Here is a 20743-nt window from a genome sequence, read left to right as displayed (position 1 = left end):
AGTTCCCCTGGCTGTAGTGGGGCAGCATCCTGCAGCATGCCCATCACTATATCTCTCTGAGGAGCGATTGCCCGTGGCGCTTTTTTGTTTTTATATGGTTTCTAGTACATTTCTCATGTTCACATATAGTTTACAATCACTGCTCTGCTTATAGTATTTCATATACCTGGAAGGAAGGAGGAGCATTATACAGATATTTCTCATGACAGATTTATGTGACAATAGCCCTACACACACTGCTACTCAATCTTTACCCTGCTGCATTGGATTTTGCACTGTTGCATGGCAGGCCAGCTTTAAGGAATCAGTGAATGCATGCATAGTGTGAGTACTTGGGGAAGTCAAAGGTAATGAGATTTCAGATTTTCTGTTAGTTTCATTGATACACCCTTTAATGACTCTCTATCCCCTGAGACCAATCGGATGGTTTTTTTTTTGCCAGCCATTGTATTTTGCTTGCGCACATCTGTATGCCGGCATATTATAAAACAAATACACTATAATAAAATATGACAGAGAATTTACACGCACAATGAACAAGAAAGCTGGGAACCAGGAAACACTCTGAACTGTAATGTTAAAACAATTTCTCAGTGCAAGAGTAAAAGAAAAAAAAATTGCCTATACCAGCCAACTTTTCTGACTTGAATTATTCTTGGTGTTCACATGAACACAAGGTTATATTTATACAGTTTTGTTGTGCACATCTATTTGGAGAGATTATTCCTGTTTGTTAAGGTGCACCTGTTCCCTGTGTGCAGTATATACGCAAAGGGAAAACAAATGATGTGGGGAATGCAGCTTAACATTACAATAGTCAATAAGGGAGCAGAGGTATGAAACGTAAGGGCAGGGATCTCAGTATGATTGCGCAATCAGTTTATCGAGGCTATTGGAATTCCATTGAACATGGCATGCATTGCACTGGCAAAGTCATCGATGTTTGGCTTTTATACCAGTAGCAAACTGACATTTTAACTTCCACAATACGAAGAGCTAAACACCTAAGAGAAGGCTCAACAAGCCTTGAGAAAATTATATTATAATCTGAAAAACTACGAATATTTTTTAGCTAGGAGTGAAAATTTAATTCCATATATATAATATCATATTGTTCTTCATTTATTTTGAAGGGTTTTGCATAGAGATCAGCTATAAAGGCTGGCCTTAAACCTTTGTCCTTACATATACAGAACATGTGAGCTCCATGAATGCTGGTCTGGAATAAATCTAGGGGGCCAGGTTATGTCTTCCATGCACTAAATAAATCTTACTGCAAATAGAAAGGAGGCCTAGGACAATTGCCAACAGACTGTACCGTGACGAATAATCTCTCTGGACACACAAAGTCCCACCCGATACTTAGTAGTGTTATTTATAATGTGATATTATGGTTTAATTCAAGTCATGTACTTTTCAGAATGGACAAACTTTCATAAGAAAAAGACCATCAGCTAACAACTTTTCCGTTAATATTTGGTTTTAACAAAGGAAGGCAAGAAAGTGGATTTCATCTGCTGATTTATCAACTGTTTAATATTTACTTTCACTGTACTGCTTTCATTTAATGCGTCTTCTATGTGCAAGTGCCAAGTACATCTTGTCCATGTACTCCATCCTGTACTGTATGAAAAACAATGACTAACAATACACCATTTAACATATGGGTGTAATCCGAACTTACCTAAAGGCAGGACTCCGTACAAGACTAGAAGCTGCTTGACATCACTAAGGGACGGCATCGGCTCTATGTCAGCCTGGCGTAGGGTGGTGCCCAAATAACTGTATTCAGCTGCATAATATACACAAGAGGATTAACAAACAGCTCTACAACATGAATGTGTCGATACCCAAATCAAACAATGATATCCAAGCTGATGAAATTAATTTGTTTATAGATGACACATTTTAAAGGTGGTGATACTCGTGTCGTGATTCTTATTACTTAAAAATGAGTGAAAAATAAATTAAATAAATAAATTAAACATACTGGCTCACATTGATCACGTTTGTATACATTGCTGCAGCTGGTGACTTAACACTATTTATCCTAGCGCAACTAAACTGGTTAAATCGATGAAATTAATTTATTTACGGCAAAAGACTACTGGAAAAATGTGCCAAACCATAACAGCAAATTAAAAATCACACTTTATAATTGATTGATTGTGATTACTCTAAAATGCTGAAATCTATCATATGGTTGGTTCCTGTAAAATACAGCAGATCATTGCTCTCTATATAATCATATTAAATATGCTATTGAAGCAAACCTGTCATTTGGAAAACCTATCATGCCTAAGGCAGAACTGGTAAGTATTAATATTATTTTACATCCTTTACTTGTCTAGCGACAGGGTTAATTTAAGAACTCTTACTGGACAGGTAGAGATGACAGGTGAGCAGGACTTAGCTTATAAGTCAAGTAGGTCAGGCCCTTAGTAACCAATAAATACTAAAACAGTGAGGTCAACAGAGGAGAATTTCCTGGCTATATAAGGTAATTACCGGCATCTTGAGATGTTTATACTTTTAAAGGTATAAGATGGCTGGCAGATTAAGCCCAACTCCAAGCAAACCTTCTTTTTTTAGTTTAGGATAGAACAATGAATTAATGGGAACCTCTATCAGATCTTTACCATGGTCTATGGCCCCATTGGAAAAAGCTTCCTGACTTTCTGCCCCTACAGGCAGGAGAAAAATATCCAGTGCACTAATTGCAAGAAACAACAGATTTTTTATAGTACATGAGGAAGGGTTGGTACCTCTTTCAGGTTATTATTGTTGTTTGTGTCTCCCTGTCCGGGGATCCCTGTACATGAGTTGAAATATCCCCAACATGGTCACTAATAACAATGAAAGTTTGACCAATGTATTTACAGTATTTTTGGCTTTAGCTGGGCTTAAAGTGAGTGCCTACAACATTACCCAAATCTACCCTACAGTGTGTAGGCATTCTCTTGGGAATCAAGACAGCAGCATTGTTTTGCTGGAAGAGAAATCAATGCATGCATGTAGAGTGGGACAGATAGGCATGGGAATACATGAAGTTCTGTAGTTCAGGGCTAACAATAATAGTTGGCATTTTAGTTCAGAAAAGGCACTGAGGGGGATTTATCCAAACTGGATCAGTTGCCCATGGCAACCAATCAGATTCTATCATTCATTTTAAAGGCTTAACTGAGCAAACTGAAGAGATAAGCTGATTGGTTACTATGGGCAACTGCTCCAGATTCTGTATGATCCAGTTTTAATAAATTCCCCCCTTTGTTGGCAGTCCAAATAGGAAGTTAAGAACATACTGGACCTCTTGCAGATCAAGGGGTAGTTTTCAGTGCTTACAGCATTTTTAAAGGGATAAAACACGGGAAAGCGTGTATATATTGGAGAGATGTACTAAACATGTCTTTTTTTAAATTTTACCCTGACATACTTATGGGTTGAATTATAACATGCTCACCCATGTGTATAGCTGTGTGAACATCGTTTGCAGCACATTACTGCCACTAGATGGAGCCGAGGAGAATAGGAATTCCCTATGCTCCTCGCTCAAACTAGTGGCAGTAATGTGTTGCAAATCTCACTTTCACAGCTATATGCTGGGCGAACACTTTAAAAATCAGCCCCTTAAAGTCCATATTAGGAGAACTAATGTCTGAACCTCTATGCTTTACCTATAAAGTCTGACATCTTGACAGGCTTTGATTTTATGAGAAGACCTTCTGTAACCAACTCCTCATATAGGGAATCAATGGTCCTGTGTGAGACACAAAAAAGAATGTTATATTTCTGACTATTTACCACAGACATAAGACATCACTAGCCAGAATTGAGAACTCTGTTTTGCATGAACATTCAATTGTATAGAACTGAATAGTGATACATCCCCTGCCAGAAAGGCTATAAATGTGTAAAACAGCCATAACTGAGCACCAGGTAAGATTCAAATGTTGCTTCTGGGCACATTACATTTGTATGATGTACAACTGTTCAGTTATTTTAAAATGAAAAACTGGACATGCAAAAAAAGTACAACAAATTAGAATAAGTCTAGCAAACAATGATCTTGTGTAGGGATTTTGGAGACAGGCTTTTGTATGTGTCAGAGCTGCTCTCTTCTCTATACAGTTTAGAAGGAGATCAAATACATTATAGGCACATTTGAAGGAAATTAGAAGGATTACAGATAAATCCTTAATGCAAGTTGCATGCTCCCCAAAACACACTGGGGGAAATTTATCAAAACTGGAGCAAACAGAATCTGGAGCAGTTGCCCATGACAACCAATCAGCATCTCTCTTCAGTTTGCTCAGGTAAGATTTGAAAATGAGAGACAGCGGCTGATGCAAGATTACTATACTACAAAATTATATTACAATAATATATTAGAACATACCTGTCGGGAGTTAGATCTTTTTCCTTCTTTTTCTTTCTTTTACCACTTTTCTTCCCTTTCTTCTTTTTCTATTATTAGAATATTTTTTTAAGTTAAGGTGTTGAAAACAAAAACTAAACTGGCATGCAAAATTCACTGTTAAAGTAGAACTAAGGCCAATTCTTTACTTTTTATTTCTAGATAGTTTTGAGAGGAATTTGAGCCTCTGTTAGGTTTTTGTGGCTGTCTGTGTCTTCGTAGGGGAGATTCATCCTCAATTTTTGTCCTGGTGTCTGTTATGGCCAAGAGAGAAAGTTAAAGAAATTCCCCAAAATTAAGTTGTCACTGGAACAAGAATAGTGGGAAACCTTCCAATGGGGACACTAGTTCTACTGACCCCAGTGACAACCAGGGTGACAACCAGGGATTTCTCTCACTATAAAAGTATTTCCTCTCACTTCCTGTTGTAGCTATCGGATTGGAAGTGAAGGGAAATCTCCCCTATGGGACACAAATGGCAAAAAAACCCAAAAAGGTTTAGAATCTCTGTTAAGTTGTTATTGCTGTCTCTGCTCTTTTTGTCGCTGTAACATACAGTAATAGGATGTGTTACATTTTACACTTGTTGTCAGAACAGTAGGTGAAGGGAATTCTTCCAACAGGGACATCTATTTCAATGACGACTGTTTTTCAAGAAATGTCCTCTTCACTCTCACCTCCAGGACAGGAAGGAGAGGGAAGACAGTAGACAGAAATTAAAAAAAAAAAAAAACACCAAAAAAAAAGGGCTTTTAAATGCTCCCTTTCAAAAAAAGAGGTTTTGGCTGTACATGCACTTTAAAAAGAGCTCATGTATACAATTGCATTCTCTTGTAGAAAACTGGAAGAATGAAAAATATATTTGTAATGTCTGAAATTAAAAACGAGAAAACAGACACTTTGGGGGTCTATTTATAAACAATTCACAGGGCCATTCACCCTGCAAATCTCTATGAACATTCACTTTGTGCAAATAGTGGCAAAAACATAAGTTCTTGGTATATTTTCTTTTCAGGTTGAATGTGATGTAATGTAATATCACATTTTGGCCACTAAATAAATACTTATTTCCTATGTTCCTCGGCTCCATCTGGTGGACATAGTGCCGTATTACATTACATTACATTTAACCTGAAAAGAACATATGCTGAGAATTTAAATGTTTGCCTGTTTTCATATGGAATGGATTCTCACAGAGATTCACAGGATGGTTTGCTGTGCGAAATGTTTATAAATAGACCCCTTATTATGAAGGAGGCCACTGCCTCTAAGTGAGACTGAAAAGACACAAGCCCTTTATAAGCATTAGTCTTGTCACTTACCTTTCCTTTTTTCTTCTTGCTCTTGTCTCTGTCCACAGACAGTTTCAGGTTCTGCAATTCTTGTCTCATCAACTCATCAACCTATCATTATATAGATAGATAGATATATCACAGGGGGAAATAGAGGGTTCCCTGTTCATACATGAAATATGAGCTCATGCTGTTGAATATTAACCCCTTGAATATTAACACTCTTGAATGTGGGTGGGCGTTATTTAAGTCCTTTCCCGCCCCTGCTCGTTCCTGGGTAGGAAAATGTATTCAGTTCATTCGGTGATGGCTGTTTACATACAAGCATTCCGGCGGCTATAGAGCCACACAATCTAATTCATGTTTTGCCTGCAAGTGTGTGCCCCCCAGCTGGCGGCTATCCCAGGCTCCACTGTCTCCCGTGCAGGCCCTGGACCGGCACAGTGGTTCTCTGAACTGGTAGCCAGAAAAAAAGCATGGTGAAGTAGATATGCTTTATCAGCTTCTTTGGGGGTCCCTAGGTGACATTAGGGGTCTAATAGACCCTTAATGTCTCCATAAAGAGGACCTGTCACTCTATATTTGCTATCACATAGGGGGGTTATTAGCCCCCTATGTAATAGTAATAAAGTTAAGTGTAAAAACAAATTATAAAAATGAAAGTCACATCTAAAAAAATGTATAACAACACGTAAAAAATGTTTATAGTCCTCCGCTCCTATGTACACACACATGCATACACAAACATGCATCGGTTGTGCCTACATGCAAAAGTTACGATTGTGCAGCACATTACATATCACCGCAAACTTTGGAGTGCGAGCAATAAATCTAAGGCCATCAATCACTGTTAACACTAACAGTAAAGCTGTTGAAGTAGTAAATGATTTTAAAGCGTCGCCTATGGCCAATTTTGGGAATGGTAGTTTTTCAGGATTTCGTGGGCACACACAATTTTAAGGCTTGAATGTTTGGTGAACATTTAGCTGATGTTTTATCAAAAAAATTGAGTAACAATAACAGGGTTATTCACTAAAGGGTAAAGAGTTTGGAGAAGGCCGGAGAAGTGAACAATCTAGGACAACATAGCTGAACTGGAAAATGAGCAGAATTGGAGAATTTTTCCAAATCAGCTATTTTGTCCTAGATTGCTCACTTCTCCTGCCTTCTCCAAACTCTTCACCCTTTTGTGAATAACCCTGTTAATGTTTTCCATAACATAATGTAGGGAAAACGTTTTTTTTTTTTTTTAATTTTCGCTACTTTTTTTTTTTTTATATAGCAAGAAATAAAAACCCCCAGTGAAGATTACCTCTAAAAGAAAGCTCAATTTGTCCCCCCAAAATTATGTAAAATTAATTTCGGTACGGCATTGCAAAGTACCGCATCGCTGTAGAGTGAAAAATGGCCTGGACAGGAAGGGGGTTTAACAACCGGGTGGGTCTTCAAGTGGTTAAATTACTGAAAAAGGTCAATCTAATTTCTATGTGCATGAGTAAGGAGGTTTAAAAAACAGCAAGGAAGATACGGATGCTTTTTAATATGTGTACATAACAAGGAATGCAAAGCAGGAACCATGATCCTCAATCATTGTAATGCTGGGTGGTAGGGTGCCAAGATCTGGGTTTTAGAGCATTCACAGAATGTCCAAGTTTATTCTCAGGTGACAAGTATTTATGATTACAGAAGCAAACTTCAGCCAAACCTGTATCCTAATCTCTTCTTCCACTTCATTCCTCTTGTCTTCTTTTATAAGCTCAGAGTCATGTGTCTGGTGAAGATTCCAGGACTCATCCCGATTTTGCCAAACACCTGCAAAAAAAGAAAACATGGACAATAGAATAAAGTTTGTAAGACTAGTTAGAAATGCAAATCCTTCTTTCATGCCCATTCTCACCCAAACAGTGGAAAGTATTCCCCTTGCCCTTAGTTCTCAACTGGTGGGTCGGGACATAAAAGTGGGTCGCGACCCCATGTTCAGTGGGCTAAACACCGGCACTCCATATATGCAAAATACGTCTATTTATTGACGTGCATCGTGGTAAAAAACAACAAACGTTTCGGGGTCACAAAGGATCCCCTTCATCAGGTAAAACATATGTTTTACCTGATGAAGGGTAGATGTATTTAGCAAATTTGGAGTGCCGGTGTCTCTGCTTTAGCTCATGATTGTTACGGCTGCCACCCGTTGACTACCGCAGCACCCAATTCTTGAAGGGATTCACGCGGTCAGGAGTGCGATGGGACCATGGACTACCCATGTTCAGTGGGTCGCTGCATGCCTTCCACTTTTCTAGGTGAGAGGCTCCCTAGCCTCCCCCTAGCTCAGCACTGTCCATTCTTACACTGAGCAGCCATTCAAAATATGCTGCCCAGCTCTGAGTGTTGACTTGAGGTAGGGTGGGCTGGGGGTATGGTCGCGAGGGAGCTGCATCCATGCGTGTAATGCTACTAGCTTCCTCGCATGTCCTGTAGAGGTGCCTGGACCGGATTGAAATCACATTCTGGCTCCCGACACCTCTACAGGCGCGCATGGGAGCTGTACAAGCAATGCCCATATGGATGGAGCTCCGTCACAGCACAGCAGCCCACACTGCCGTGCATTCCATTGCAGTGCAACTGGGTCACAACTTAACCAGTTGACATCTGGGGTGTTAAACCCCCTTCCCATCCAGGCCATTTTTTAGTATTCAGCTCTGTTTGCATTCACACTACAGAGGGAGAACAGCAAGGAGCTGATCTCCCTACCTCCTTCTCCTGACGCCCTCCCGAGCGGATCTTTCCTGCCCGTGCGCGCGTGCTAGGGGGCGCGCTCGAGCAGTAAAAAAAATGTCGTCTCGCGACGGCAACCCGCTGATGTGAGTCTGCCGTCCGTCCGTTTTTTCTTAACGAGCGGACGGCGAGAGGTTAATGATCAAGGACAAATGTGGGTCCTGAGGTTAAACAGGTTGAGAACCACTGCCCTAAGCCAAAAGTCAGCTTTCATTTTATAGAATAGTATTCAAAGATGGATTACCTTCATATGTGTGGTGTGCGGTGCTTATGTCTGGCAAGAACTGGCTTGGGTTCATTTTCCAGCCTGGATCCGGCTCCTAAAAATGCATCAAATAAAACACAGCTTTTAAATATAAACGCATAATCTGTTACAGTGATGTTTTAACCAGCAGACCAAATAAGACTGCACTGTACTATTCAATAAAAGGATTTATTCCATAACGCAGCTCTGTACCTCATCAAAGCAACATGTCTATTTGTAGCATAGTAATGGATTCCCTATTTGATTCAGTTATGATTACTGGGAATGTATAGTGTTTAGTATGTGCTTTCTTTTTATATTCAGGGATGCAAATAAATGTCTTAAAATTTTTCTTTTTTGGTTTCTGATGAATATGAAGATTTCACATTAACATTTCTAGCCAGAAGGTGGATCTCTAGGTACATTTGTATAGGTTTACCAGACTGACCCTATTGTACTGTCACATGATTGAGCAATTGAAGTGGGTCTTCACTATTTTTTTGAGTAAACATTCTCAATTACTTTAGTAAATCAGCATCATTGAGTCAGAGAAATAGTTTATCCATCTCCCTACCTGTCAGTTCTGCTCAGAGGGCACCGTGCAGACCTTCAGTTAGGCAGAGAGTCTAAAAGTAAGTAGCTTCTGCTGTTCTGACTCCTTAGCATTATGCTCTATGACAGTAGTGTATTCAATTTGTTTTCTTTGCCAAATAAAGATTTAAAAAAAATAAAATAAAATGCTTATACAATTTAAATAAAAAGGTAGACAATTTAACCCCAACCATTTAAATGCATTATATATGTAGCTAATATAAATGTCTAATTATTGTCTTTATATTAGCTTTCTGTACCCCTGCACAGCAGGATGCACTTAGGGCTTGTTGACACCTAATGCAGACCAGAGCTGCATGAGTTTCTGCACACGCAGTGCAGTGCATTCTGCCGCGTTTTTTGCCGTGTTTTTGATGCGTTCCGGGCCGTTTTTGTAACAAAAATTTTTTTAAAAATGTTTTAGTCTAAGATGGGCTTTCTGTGCGTTCCAGGGCGTTTGCATGCATTTTTGATGCGTTTGCATGCGTTTCCTTAACAGGTAAAATAGGGCTTGCCGCAGTTTTTTTATATGCTCTGGAACTGAACGCTGCGGTGTGAACTCAAGCCCAAAATACCATTGGAATATATTGGACGCAGTTTTGATCCGTTCTGTAACTGCTCTGCTCCTGGAACGCGCTTGGTGTGAACTAGCCCTTAAAGGAGAACTATGGGGTTAGGGCTTTTCCCCATAGTTCGCCTTAGGATAACGGGAGGACACAAACTAGCGTCCTCCCGTCACCCTAAGCTCAGTATACCGCGAGCTACAGCTCTCAGTATACTGAGACGCCGCAGCTGAAGCGGATCCCGACAATTATGTCTGGATCAGCCCAGCTGCGTGAGTGACAGCTTGCTCTGCCTATCTAGAGGCAGAGCCAGCTGTACCCGCCCCCTCCCCCGTCCGATCCGCCAGTCAGCGCTGGCGGATCGGAGTGGGAGGGGGAATCCAGCCCCTCCCCTGTCACGGCAGAGAGCTGTGACAAGATCGAGAAGTGAGCGAACGCCGGTATGTGTTCGCTCACCTCCCGATCTACTGAGCCAACCTGTGACAGTTTCATTGTCACAGGTCGGCTAGAACTACGAGGTGAGTGAAAAGCACTCACCTCATAGTTCTCCTTTAAAGTTTGCAGAAAGAGAGCACATACTAAGCGGAATGATGACCTTTTTAATGTTTTTATATTACTTCAGTGTTCAATCAGCAAACAGGTGATGGTCCGGTGAACAAACTGTATCACCTAATGACTGTGGTGAAAAGTGAGGTCACAACCTGGCTGTCAGTAAGCCAGGACCAGCCCTTGCACCCATGGTTCTGGGCATGTGGGCATAGTTTGGTTCATAGAACTGTGTACTGCCACGCACCTCTGCGCAGACATCTTTGCGCACCTCTCACAGCATGTACATGGACATGTGCACAGGCCTGTTGCAGACTTTGGTGCCAAACAGGGTATTTAAGGCTGTGACATTCTTGCTTCCAATGCTGACTGGTCTTCAGCTGTTCCCTGCGCTTGTGCCCCGTATTCTGCATCTCGACTTGATCTGTTACCGACCCGGCTTGCTTATCCTTCCCTCTGCTCTTCTGGATTCCTTGATCTCGGCTCAGCACTGACCACATTACTGTCTGCTGCTTTGTATTTCGCTCTCCGCAAGTTGCTGACTCGGCCTGTTCACTACTACATTTTGCCTGCTGTTCCTGAACCTCGTTGCCAGACCGTTGGTGATCTGGCTAGTCTTGGGCTTCACTTCTTACCGGCACTCGTGCCACTCTTATCCTTGCACACCTATTCTATTCCCAGGGGTTCTCAGACAAGAGCTGCTAGAGAGGCCTCCCTCATCAACTCAGACTCCCCCACGTTCTTGGTAGCCTATCCTGCAACTACTCTTCTGCGGCAGTCATTCGGCAAAGATAGTCACTGCACTTTCTGATAACCACTAGAAAAAATATAATCATAAAAAGATAGCACAGCAATTATGTAAAACATACTAAGATTTAGTTGTTATTATTATCATTATACAGGATTTATATAGCGCCAACAATAAAAGGAGGACATTACAAATCAAGACAAGATGGTAAGGAGGGTCCTGCCCGTGAGAGCTTACTATCTAAAATGTTCCCCTTAGGATGACCCCACATCTATATACCTCATCGCATACCTTATGTAACAATGAGACAACATAATAGCCGGTTGTGTTGCTACAAACAGATGTTGTCACAATTGTCCTGCACCTGCCTGCAGTTTGCATAATATAATTGGATGGTTGTTAGAGGTAAATGCAATTAACTTGAATTATATGGTTATTTGCACCCGTGGTTACCACTGCATCACTACACAACTTTCTTGTGAATGTTATTCCCATGGAAACTAACTGCAGTTCTGTGGAGAAGGTTGCGTAACACCAAACAATATCTTAGATTTGTTTTCACTTATTAGTAATATTTTGGAGAATAACATGCGTGACGGGGTGACAACTCTGGTTCTTGAGTTGATAAGTGGGTAGTAATAAAGGTTCACAAGTTCATTCATGGAGAGCACTGATGGTGGGTAAGATAGGCACCAGGTGTGATTACACGGATTTATGATTCACGTATGGAGCTGTGTACATTTAATTAGAGCACTGCTTGCTTTAGTGCAGAACATGTCACAATTTTCAGCAGGGATTTATCTCATAAAGTAAGAGTTAACAATCTGTTTTCTACAGGGAGAACAGCTAGTGATATCACCTAAATTTTATTATTACAGCTCCTTTAGTTTTGATCCTGAGATATGTGCTTTATTACATATCACACCCTACGTCATACAAAGGGTGTTTTTGTTCCAATGTTAGAAATCCAGGTTGAAATGTAGGGTTAGGGGTATGCTGGCCATGCATTTAGGTAGTTTTGTATACATTTCGATTACTTTCAATCACACAAATTACCAAATGGATTAAGGCAAATGTCCCAAACCTCTGATGGTAGGTTGCCCTCCTAGATTCACTGGTTTTTGCAATTGAAAGTGGTTCAAATTGCCACAAAATTGAATATTATACTGCCAGCATTAGGGTTAGGTGTTAAAGTGCAGATGAAGCCAACACTTTTTTTTTAGTTTTGGATAGAACACCTGTCAGGTTTTTATTGTTGTGTGTGGGCCCCCAACAGGGAGAGTCACCCTCTCTTTTTCTTTGTCCTGGTGACCGTTATCACTGGAAGTGAAAGAAAAGCTAACATTTTGGGTTGGCATCATAACAGGAATAGGGGGGACTCTTGTGACTCTGCTTACCACCGGGGATTTTCCTCCCTTTGGAGTGATGTTCTCTCACTTCTTGTTCTGACTTTTGGACAGGAAGTCAAAGTTAACCTCCCCAATGGGACACAGATGGCAAAAAAACTTAGCTGTCAGGGGTTATACTCTCTCTTATTCTATCCAACCTCCTTCCCTCCCAAAAAAGAAAACGTTTTAGGGGTCTATTCACTAAGCTACCGAGGGCAGCCGAGTGAATGACCGATCTGAAGTGAAGTGAGCCGAACACTGTTCGGCTATTCACTTCAGGCTGGTACGGCTGATATCAGCCGTACATCGGCTGAAATCAGCCGTACATCGGCTTGCTACGCGTGGCTTCGGGTCGGCCGAACATGCTCAGCATGTTCGGCCGTCCCCGAAGTGCAGAAGGAGTTCGACTCAGCCGATCCAACATCTGGATCGGCTGAGCCAAACCTCCGGCAGGCTTCTCACTGCTGTGCGGGCTATTCTTAAAGATGCCGAAAAGCAGTGAGTCAGCTTCGGCTTTCAGCACGGCTCAGCCGAGCCGTTGCATATGCGTTCGGCTCGGCTGAGCCGCTCGGCCATGATCGGGAGCTGTACAGGCTATTGTGAATACTACTGAACCGAAGGGGTCCTGGGGCCGAAGCTAGCTGAAGGATCGGCCGAAGCTACGGCCAGATCCTTCGGCAGCTTCGTGAATAGACCCCTTTGTATTTGTGCTACTTTAAGCTGAGGTTTAGGGTTCGACTGAAGATCAGGTGTTACAGTTCACTTTTTAGTTTAGGATAAAATACGTTTAGGTTTTATGTATTCTTACAGCGACTCTAAAAAATCATAAACAGACTACTCCTTGATGCTTTTATTAGTGGCCCATGTTACAAGAACATTTGTACTGATGCTCCTGCATCAAAATACATGGGCTAATAATCTGAAACTGAACATTAGCATGCTATTATAGTAATAGGCAGACGTTTATTAATAGGACTGTACAATAAAAAATACACTGATATGGGTAAAGCAACATTATTTAAGCAGAAGGCAGGTATCCTAAAGTGCTGTATGTAGCTATTGGACAGATATGGGAATGTGTCAGTTTTTGGGGTGCCTACTGGCTACTTCAGGGGTGCCTCAAAATGTTTGCACAGCATCATGCCTTTCCATGGTGCAAGAAGACTTCAGATGTGAAGGGGGTTCCAGATGTAAAGGCAGGGTGTCTGATATGAAGAGGGCTCTTGATGGAAAAGGAGTAGGCTCTAATGTGAAGTTGCTCCTAGTTTTAGTGGGAGTTTTCTGATGTGAAAGACGGGAGCTTCTGATGTAAAGGGGGACTTTAATGTGAAAGTGGGGACTTGGATGTGAAAGGGGGATTCTGATGTGAACGTGGGGGCTCTGATGTGAAGAGGCCTTTCTGAGTTGGGGGAATCCCTTTTTTGTTGTGTTTTTGAGTGGGTTCTCTCCTAAAATTCATACCAGACCCCTATCTGGGGTAAAGGCCTGGTATTGATTTTGGTGGGGCCGTATGCTGTTTTTAAACATGTTTTTACATAGTAGTCTGGAGTGCCTTAAGGTTTTGCATAATTTTAAAGGGTGCGGGTATTGAAAAAAAAGCCGAGAAACACTGCTGTAGTAAAAGATCTGAGCCTGGGTGTTTGACACGTGGCTACATACAGAAGCCAAGGGTGCTGACAATTGCAGGTGTGCCTTTAGCTACAAAGTGTATGTTGGTACTTCTTGCACAGCCTCACAGAGAAACACAAGCACACAGTCTGATATGCATGCTGCTCATGGCTTGACAACAGGATGGAAGCTACAGCTTTATTTTCTACCTTATTCAATACAACAGGGTATATACCATAGATATAACAGAACACTGCCATCTAGTGACTGAAAATGTATACTGCAGGAGTTATTGCTATAAACACAGTAATGTGTATTCTAACAGTGGACATAAGAGATGAGGTAGTCATCTAGCCACAGTGTTAAAGTGAAAGCAATGCCTTTTCTGGGCCATATGGTGTTCAAGTCAAGGCTCTATTTTCACTTCACAAACCTTGTACACAACTTTCCTCAAGAAACCCATCCTGAAAGTAAGCATCTATGCAAGCATATAACTTTATCACTGTGATATCCTAGTAACTTTACACTTTTCAAACATTATTTCTTGCACAAAAAATAGAATGTTTTAATATATGAAAGGGAATAGCTTTACCACTCACGCATCATATATTTTAATTTATACATATAAGGCTTACATTAAAAAATGTTTCAGAAGAAAGGAAAAGGACATCAGACAGACTAGCCGCAGTGCTGAGCCAAATGTCAGAGGTCGCACAGTGTAGACACATTTTTTATGGGGCAAGTATACGGAAAAAAAGGCAAGGTGCCAGCTGCCAATTTGTTTCATGTCACTACCATTGTTACAAAAACACGTTTATGTGGAAAAGTGTATGGCAACAAAGTTCTAATAATAATCCCTTAATAATCCAAGTCCTTTGAGGGGGATGTGTGGAGCCGATCTTCTGTTATTTCTGGGGCCGGAGGGGAGGGCGGATGGGGAGAAGACTATGGTTACACATTGATTAAATGCATATTTTCAGAGATTGCCATCAAATTGTAACCACATCTTTCCTCTGACCTGCAGGGCCCACTTTCTCGGCACGTTGGCTGTGTTTCCTTCACGTCCCCGGAGCCAGAATCCCCTCTGTAGCCAGCTTGTGTCATTCAGCAAAGCGAGTCACACTGTTCACTGTTCTTTGAACCAAGCACCACTTTAACACACATTGAAGCTAATGGAATCACATCATATCTATGGTATACAAGTCATTTTATCATGACTGCACAGATCTCCATGGGTAAAATCACAATTCAGTTACACATTTAAAGCTTTTTTTAAAATAAAATAATATTGTTAGATGTTTTATAGCAGAGGCTTGTTTTAGTTTAAAGCAAATAACACAAGGAGGGGTTTGCATGGGAAGTCATGAATATTCAGCCTGCTGTGTTAATAAAGGTCAGTGTCCAGTTAGTTTATATGAAGTAAATGCACTAAATGTTAGCTAAATATATTAGCGGGATATTTATTTCAATGAGCTCTAAAGTAATAGGAATACACACTATAGTTGTTTTCGATAATGCAATCAACAGTATCTTAGGGTCAAAAAGGAAAGGTATTTAACATTTTCATGTCATGGTTTGCCAACTTATGTGCATATTGATATCACAATGATACCTGAACTGAGGCTTAAAGGAATTCTAAAGTCCCAGCATATATCATCCTGTTATAACATCAACATTGTAATAGGAATACACACTAGAGTTGTTTTTGATAATGCAATTTCTGGAATATTGTCTGTGCCATGCGCAACACAGGAAAGACAGCGGGAGCTTAGAGAGCTAAACGCATGGCTAAAGACCTGGTGTAAGAGGGAAGGCTTTGGGTTTCTAGAGCACGTGGCTGACTTTTTATTGGGGTACAACCTATATGCTAAAGATGATCTGCACCTAAATAGAAGGGGGACTGCTGTGCTAGGGGAGAGGTTCATGGGATGGTCGGAGGAGTATTAAAACTAGGATTGAGGGGGAAGGGAGAGTTAGAATATAATGGGGCAGATAAGTCAAACAGGTGTCAGACTATAATGGAGGGTGGAACAGGGGAACAAGGGGGGAGGGAATTTGAACTGGATAGGAGATTCCCATGTTGCAAACAAACATTGGAGATCATAGTACTAATTGTACTACAAAAAAGATACAGCTATTACAAGTGAATAATTTAAAAATGGCTTGAATTGTTTGTTCGCCAATGCCAGAAGTCTGCACAGCAAAATGGGAGAATTGGAAGCTTTGGTGCATGAGAACTATGATATAATTGGCTTGTTCTTCACATTATTGGACTGTTAATATTCCTGGCTATGCTCTCTTTCGGAGAGACCAGGTAAAAAGAAAAGGTGGCGGTGTTTGTCTCTTTGTGAGAGGTGATCTTAAAGTGAGTGTGAAAGAGGACTTTGTTGATGGTGAGTGTGATGGTGCTGCGGCATTATGGGTGGAGTTGTATACTGGTATGCATAATGTAAAGGGAATTTTTTGAGTTTGTTACAGGCCCCCAGTGTTAATGAGGAGATAGAGATTCAGCTCACAGATAGAAAGGGCTGCAAGGGTGGGGACAGAAGTATTATTGGGAGATTTTTACTATCCTGACATTGATTTGCATAATGGCACTGCTGGAACAGTAAAAGGGCAGACATTTAGAAACTTATTGCATGTCAGATTTATTGTGCAGTATGTAGAAGCCCCAACTAGAAATGATGCTCTTCATATAACAAATATTCATATAAAAGAACAACTGGGTAGCAGTGACCATAATATGATTTCATTTCACTTAAGTTGTAAACAACATGCACATGCTGGAAAAATAAAAACACTTAACTACAGGAGAGCAAATTTTCCCATGCTGAGGGCTGCTCTTTAAAGACTTAGACTGGGAGGGAATATTTTCATCAAAAACCACAAAACAAAAATGGGAATGTTTCAAATCAGTTGTTCACAAACACACAGCAAAATATATTCCTGTAAGCAATACGTTTAAGGCTAAACGTAAAACCCATATGGCTCACATCCAATGTTAAAAAAGCCATAAAGAATATGAAAAGGACATTTAAAAAATATAAAAATGAAGGAACACTGTCGTCATTTGAAAGCTACAAAGAATATAACAAAATATGTAAAAAGGAAATAAAGATTGCAAAGATTCAAAACGAACGACAGGTTACAAAAGAGTGCAAGATTAACCCCCAAAAATATATAAATATAGTATTAGTAAAAAAAAGCCAGGTCTGAGCATGTAGGCCCCTTACAAGATAAATCAGAGTTGGTAACTGGGGACAAAGAGAAGGCAAATCTATTAAATACTTTCTGCCGCTCTGCAGAAAGGAACAGGATGTAACTCAAGTCAGTGCCATAGTCGCTAATGAACCATAATGGCTGAATAATGATGTGGTCCAGACACAGTTAGACAAAATTAAGGTGAACAAAGCACCTGGACCGGATGGCTTACACCCACGTGTCCTCAAAGAGTATAATTTCAAAGCCATTGTATCTAATTTTTAGAGACTCTCTAATGACTGGCTTGGTACCGATGGATTGGTGCAAGGCCAATGCGGTGCCTATATTTAAAAAGGGATCAAAGTATTTACCAAGTAATTACAGACCTGTAAGCTTAACTTCAATATTTGGGAAGATACTTGAAAGTTTGATCAAGGATCACATGCAATTGTTTTTGCTTGAAAATAATATTATAAGCGATAGTCAGCACAGATTCACAGAAGACAGAAGTTGTCAAACAAATCTACTTTCTTTTTATGAGGAAGTGAGTAATAAATTGGACAGGGAAATTGCTGTGGATATAAAATACTTGGACTTTGCAAAAGCGTTTGACACAGTTCCAAACAGGGGGCTAATGTATACGTTAAGGTCAGTAGGTATAGAGTATTTAGTCTGTAATTGGAGAGAAAACTGGCTTAAAGATCGTATTCAGAGAGTGGTGATCAATGCCTCATACTCGGAATGGTCTGAGGTTGTTAGTGGTGTCCCCCAAGGTTCAGTGCTGGGCCCCTTACTGTTTAATCTTTTTATAAATGATATAGAGTTGGGGATTAAAAGTACTATTTCTGTGTGTGCAGATTATACCACGTTATGTAGTGGGATACAGTCCTTACAGGATGCCTCCATCTTACAAGCAGATATGAATGCACTGTGTGATTGGGCATCTATTTGGCAAATGGTTTAACCTACCTGGCGGTCTGATTATGCAGTATTTTAGCATGCCAAAGCGGTACATTGTTTTTCATGGAAATTTGTTGTTTTATATTGTAGGACTGTAATTCTTAGTAAATCTTAGAAATAACTCACCTAAATCTGTCCAAACAAGAGTCCAGTAGACATCCCAGGTATGATAAAGTTTGAAACACGAAATCATAAATTATAATATAATAAATAATTAGAAATAATGATACAAAATAATAATATAATAATAATAATAATAAATGTATTTAAATAATGTAATTAAACCAAAAACACTGACATCTGTCCAAACAAGGGTGCAATATTACTAGTCACTGTAATGCTAGACACTGCATATTGCTTTAGTAAACATCTCGGGTATGATAGATTTTGAAACATGGGACAGCACAAAGCCCGACGTCACAATCAGGACAATGGAACCTGGTTTCTTTTCTGATTTTTTTTCCCACTGTCATCGCGCTTCGAGCAACAAACCACGCACATCCTTGTAGGTGCTAACTTTTCCTCTGTTGGTGGGATGTGGTCCATGAAGTGACGACCAATCAGGCGTTCTGGGTTGACACGCCAACAGCACGACGTCCAGCTCTATTTACTGATGGTGTTTGGTGGTTCAAGAAGATTCGTTCGGCAACTTTCCAGCGGACGCAGAACGCAGGCATTCCACAAGCACTGCTCATGAAGATGCCTGAAGATCTTCTTGTAGTACTTATTTTGCTGTTTCCGCATTGCTGGGTAGAATTTCATTGCTTGGTCGGCTCTGTTGACACCTCCCATGGTGTTATTGTAGTCTATCACTACTTGTGGCTTCATGACTTCTCTCCCCCCTTTCGTGCGTACCATAGCAGTGGATGCATTATGTACTGTACTAATTAGGCACACATCTTTCTTGTCGCGCCATCGCAGTGCCATCATTTTGCCTTTCTGCCAGGCAACCATTTCTCCAGTCTTCAGCTTCTTATTGCCAAACATTGGCGGCATGTTGCGCTGATTAGCCCTAACGGTTCCATAGGCATTTGTTTTGTGTTGCAGAAGAAACTCATAGTTCTGGAGATGTGTAAAAGTTGTCCGTTGTTACACAATAGCCCTGATTTAGCAATGGCTCAATGAGAGAAAGAACGGAAGATGTTGCCATTCCATAGTTGCTGTATTTTGGATCGAATTGTGTTCCTTTTCCAGTGTATATGACTGAATTCCAAATGTAGCCAGTTGATTATTCGCACAGCATATAGGATTTTACGCCAAATCGTACTCTCTTTGATGCTATGTATTGAACCCAGCTGAGCCTTTCCTTGTAGGCCATTAGACCTTTATCTATGCTGATGTCTCTTTCTGGCACATAGCTCTGTTGGAAATTCTTTACAATCATTTGGGATACCTTCCAAATTTTCTTCCGTTTTGGTGCAGGATGAGTGGTTTCATCGAATTCTTCATTGTTTGCAATGTGTGTAAAAACTTCATGATGACGGAAAAAGTCAAGATTATACATGATTGAAGGAAATCTTTAATGGCTTTGGTTCAGTTTTATTTTGGCTATTTTTTTTTTAAATGTATACATTTTAAATTGTTGTATTATTCCAGATCACTATAAGTTAGCATAAAAGAGCTGCTTCCTTGATTGGATTTTCTGATCAAGGTCTCATGTCAACTGGCGTTGTTTTCCTTCATTTTATGTGCATTAGGAACGCACATTAAATGCATGTCAGCAAAATCACATTGACTTCAGCTGAGCACTACACATGGCAGATCAGAGCTGTTACTGACCTGTTGGCATTGAGCTGTGTTTCTCTGAATGTCTTATTAAGGTGCATTTGAACTGCAGGCAAAGCAGGTCAAATGAAGCCTTTGCTTGACAAGCTTTGCGTATTCCATTTGAATGGGGTTAAATGCCTTTGAATGAAAAACGCAGCATTTGACTAGAACACCCCTCGACATAAACCCTTACTGAGTTATATAACTGAGCTCATAAAACCACAGACTTCACTCATCAAAGAAACAATGGATCGAGGAAACTAATATCCTTTAAATTTGAATATGCTACAGTATATATTAAATTAACATGACATTAAATACATTGTTTAGTTCTGACCATTAAAAAAAAAGAAATAAGTTAGTCCAGTCAGTATGGCAGCCTGCACAATGGCCATGAATTGCTTTATGTGGCCTCAACACTATACACAAAGGTTGCAGATTTCCATCAGTGAAACATTTACTATGAACCAAAGCACTGATGGATCAAGTTTGCTTGATGCTAAACACTAATGCCAGATGGAATTAATGCTTAATGGGGCAAATTTGATGTTTTTGACACACAACATGTGGACCAGATTAGAGTGCGTTACTTGTTAACACATTTTGATAGCATAATATAATGATCTTGTCCCCTATGGCAGTACTCTGA

The 20743-nt window shown here is 40.3% G+C and overlaps 1 protein-coding gene across 1 annotated transcript in view; it reads right to left on the bottom strand.

Annotated features, from left to right (window-relative positions):
* Nucleotides 1–20743, bottom strand: part of IQCA1 (IQ motif containing with AAA domain 1) — a 143506-nt gene that overhangs the window by 11214 nt on the left and 111549 nt on the right. Inside the window, exons 8-13 of the mRNA XM_018558266.1 lie at nucleotides 8723–8798; nucleotides 7412–7518; nucleotides 5737–5817; nucleotides 4397–4464; nucleotides 3675–3757; nucleotides 1685–1792 (exon numbers count right to left, since the gene is read on the bottom strand). Coding sequence (XP_018413768.1) covers nucleotides 1685–1792; nucleotides 3675–3757; nucleotides 4397–4464; nucleotides 5737–5817; nucleotides 7412–7518; nucleotides 8723–8798 — 523 coding nt within the window. The remainder of the gene's footprint in view (nucleotides 1–1684; nucleotides 1793–3674; nucleotides 3758–4396; nucleotides 4465–5736; nucleotides 5818–7411; nucleotides 7519–8722; nucleotides 8799–20743) is intronic.

This window comes from Nanorana parkeri, unplaced genomic scaffold (assembly GCF_000935625.1).
Source record: "Nanorana parkeri isolate BGI_ZX_2015 unplaced genomic scaffold, ASM93562v1 scaffold329, whole genome shotgun sequence".
In the NCBI taxonomy this organism is placed as follows: domain Eukaryota; kingdom Metazoa; phylum Chordata; class Amphibia; order Anura; family Dicroglossidae; genus Nanorana; species Nanorana parkeri.
This window is presented reverse-complemented; position numbering and strand designations above follow the sequence as displayed.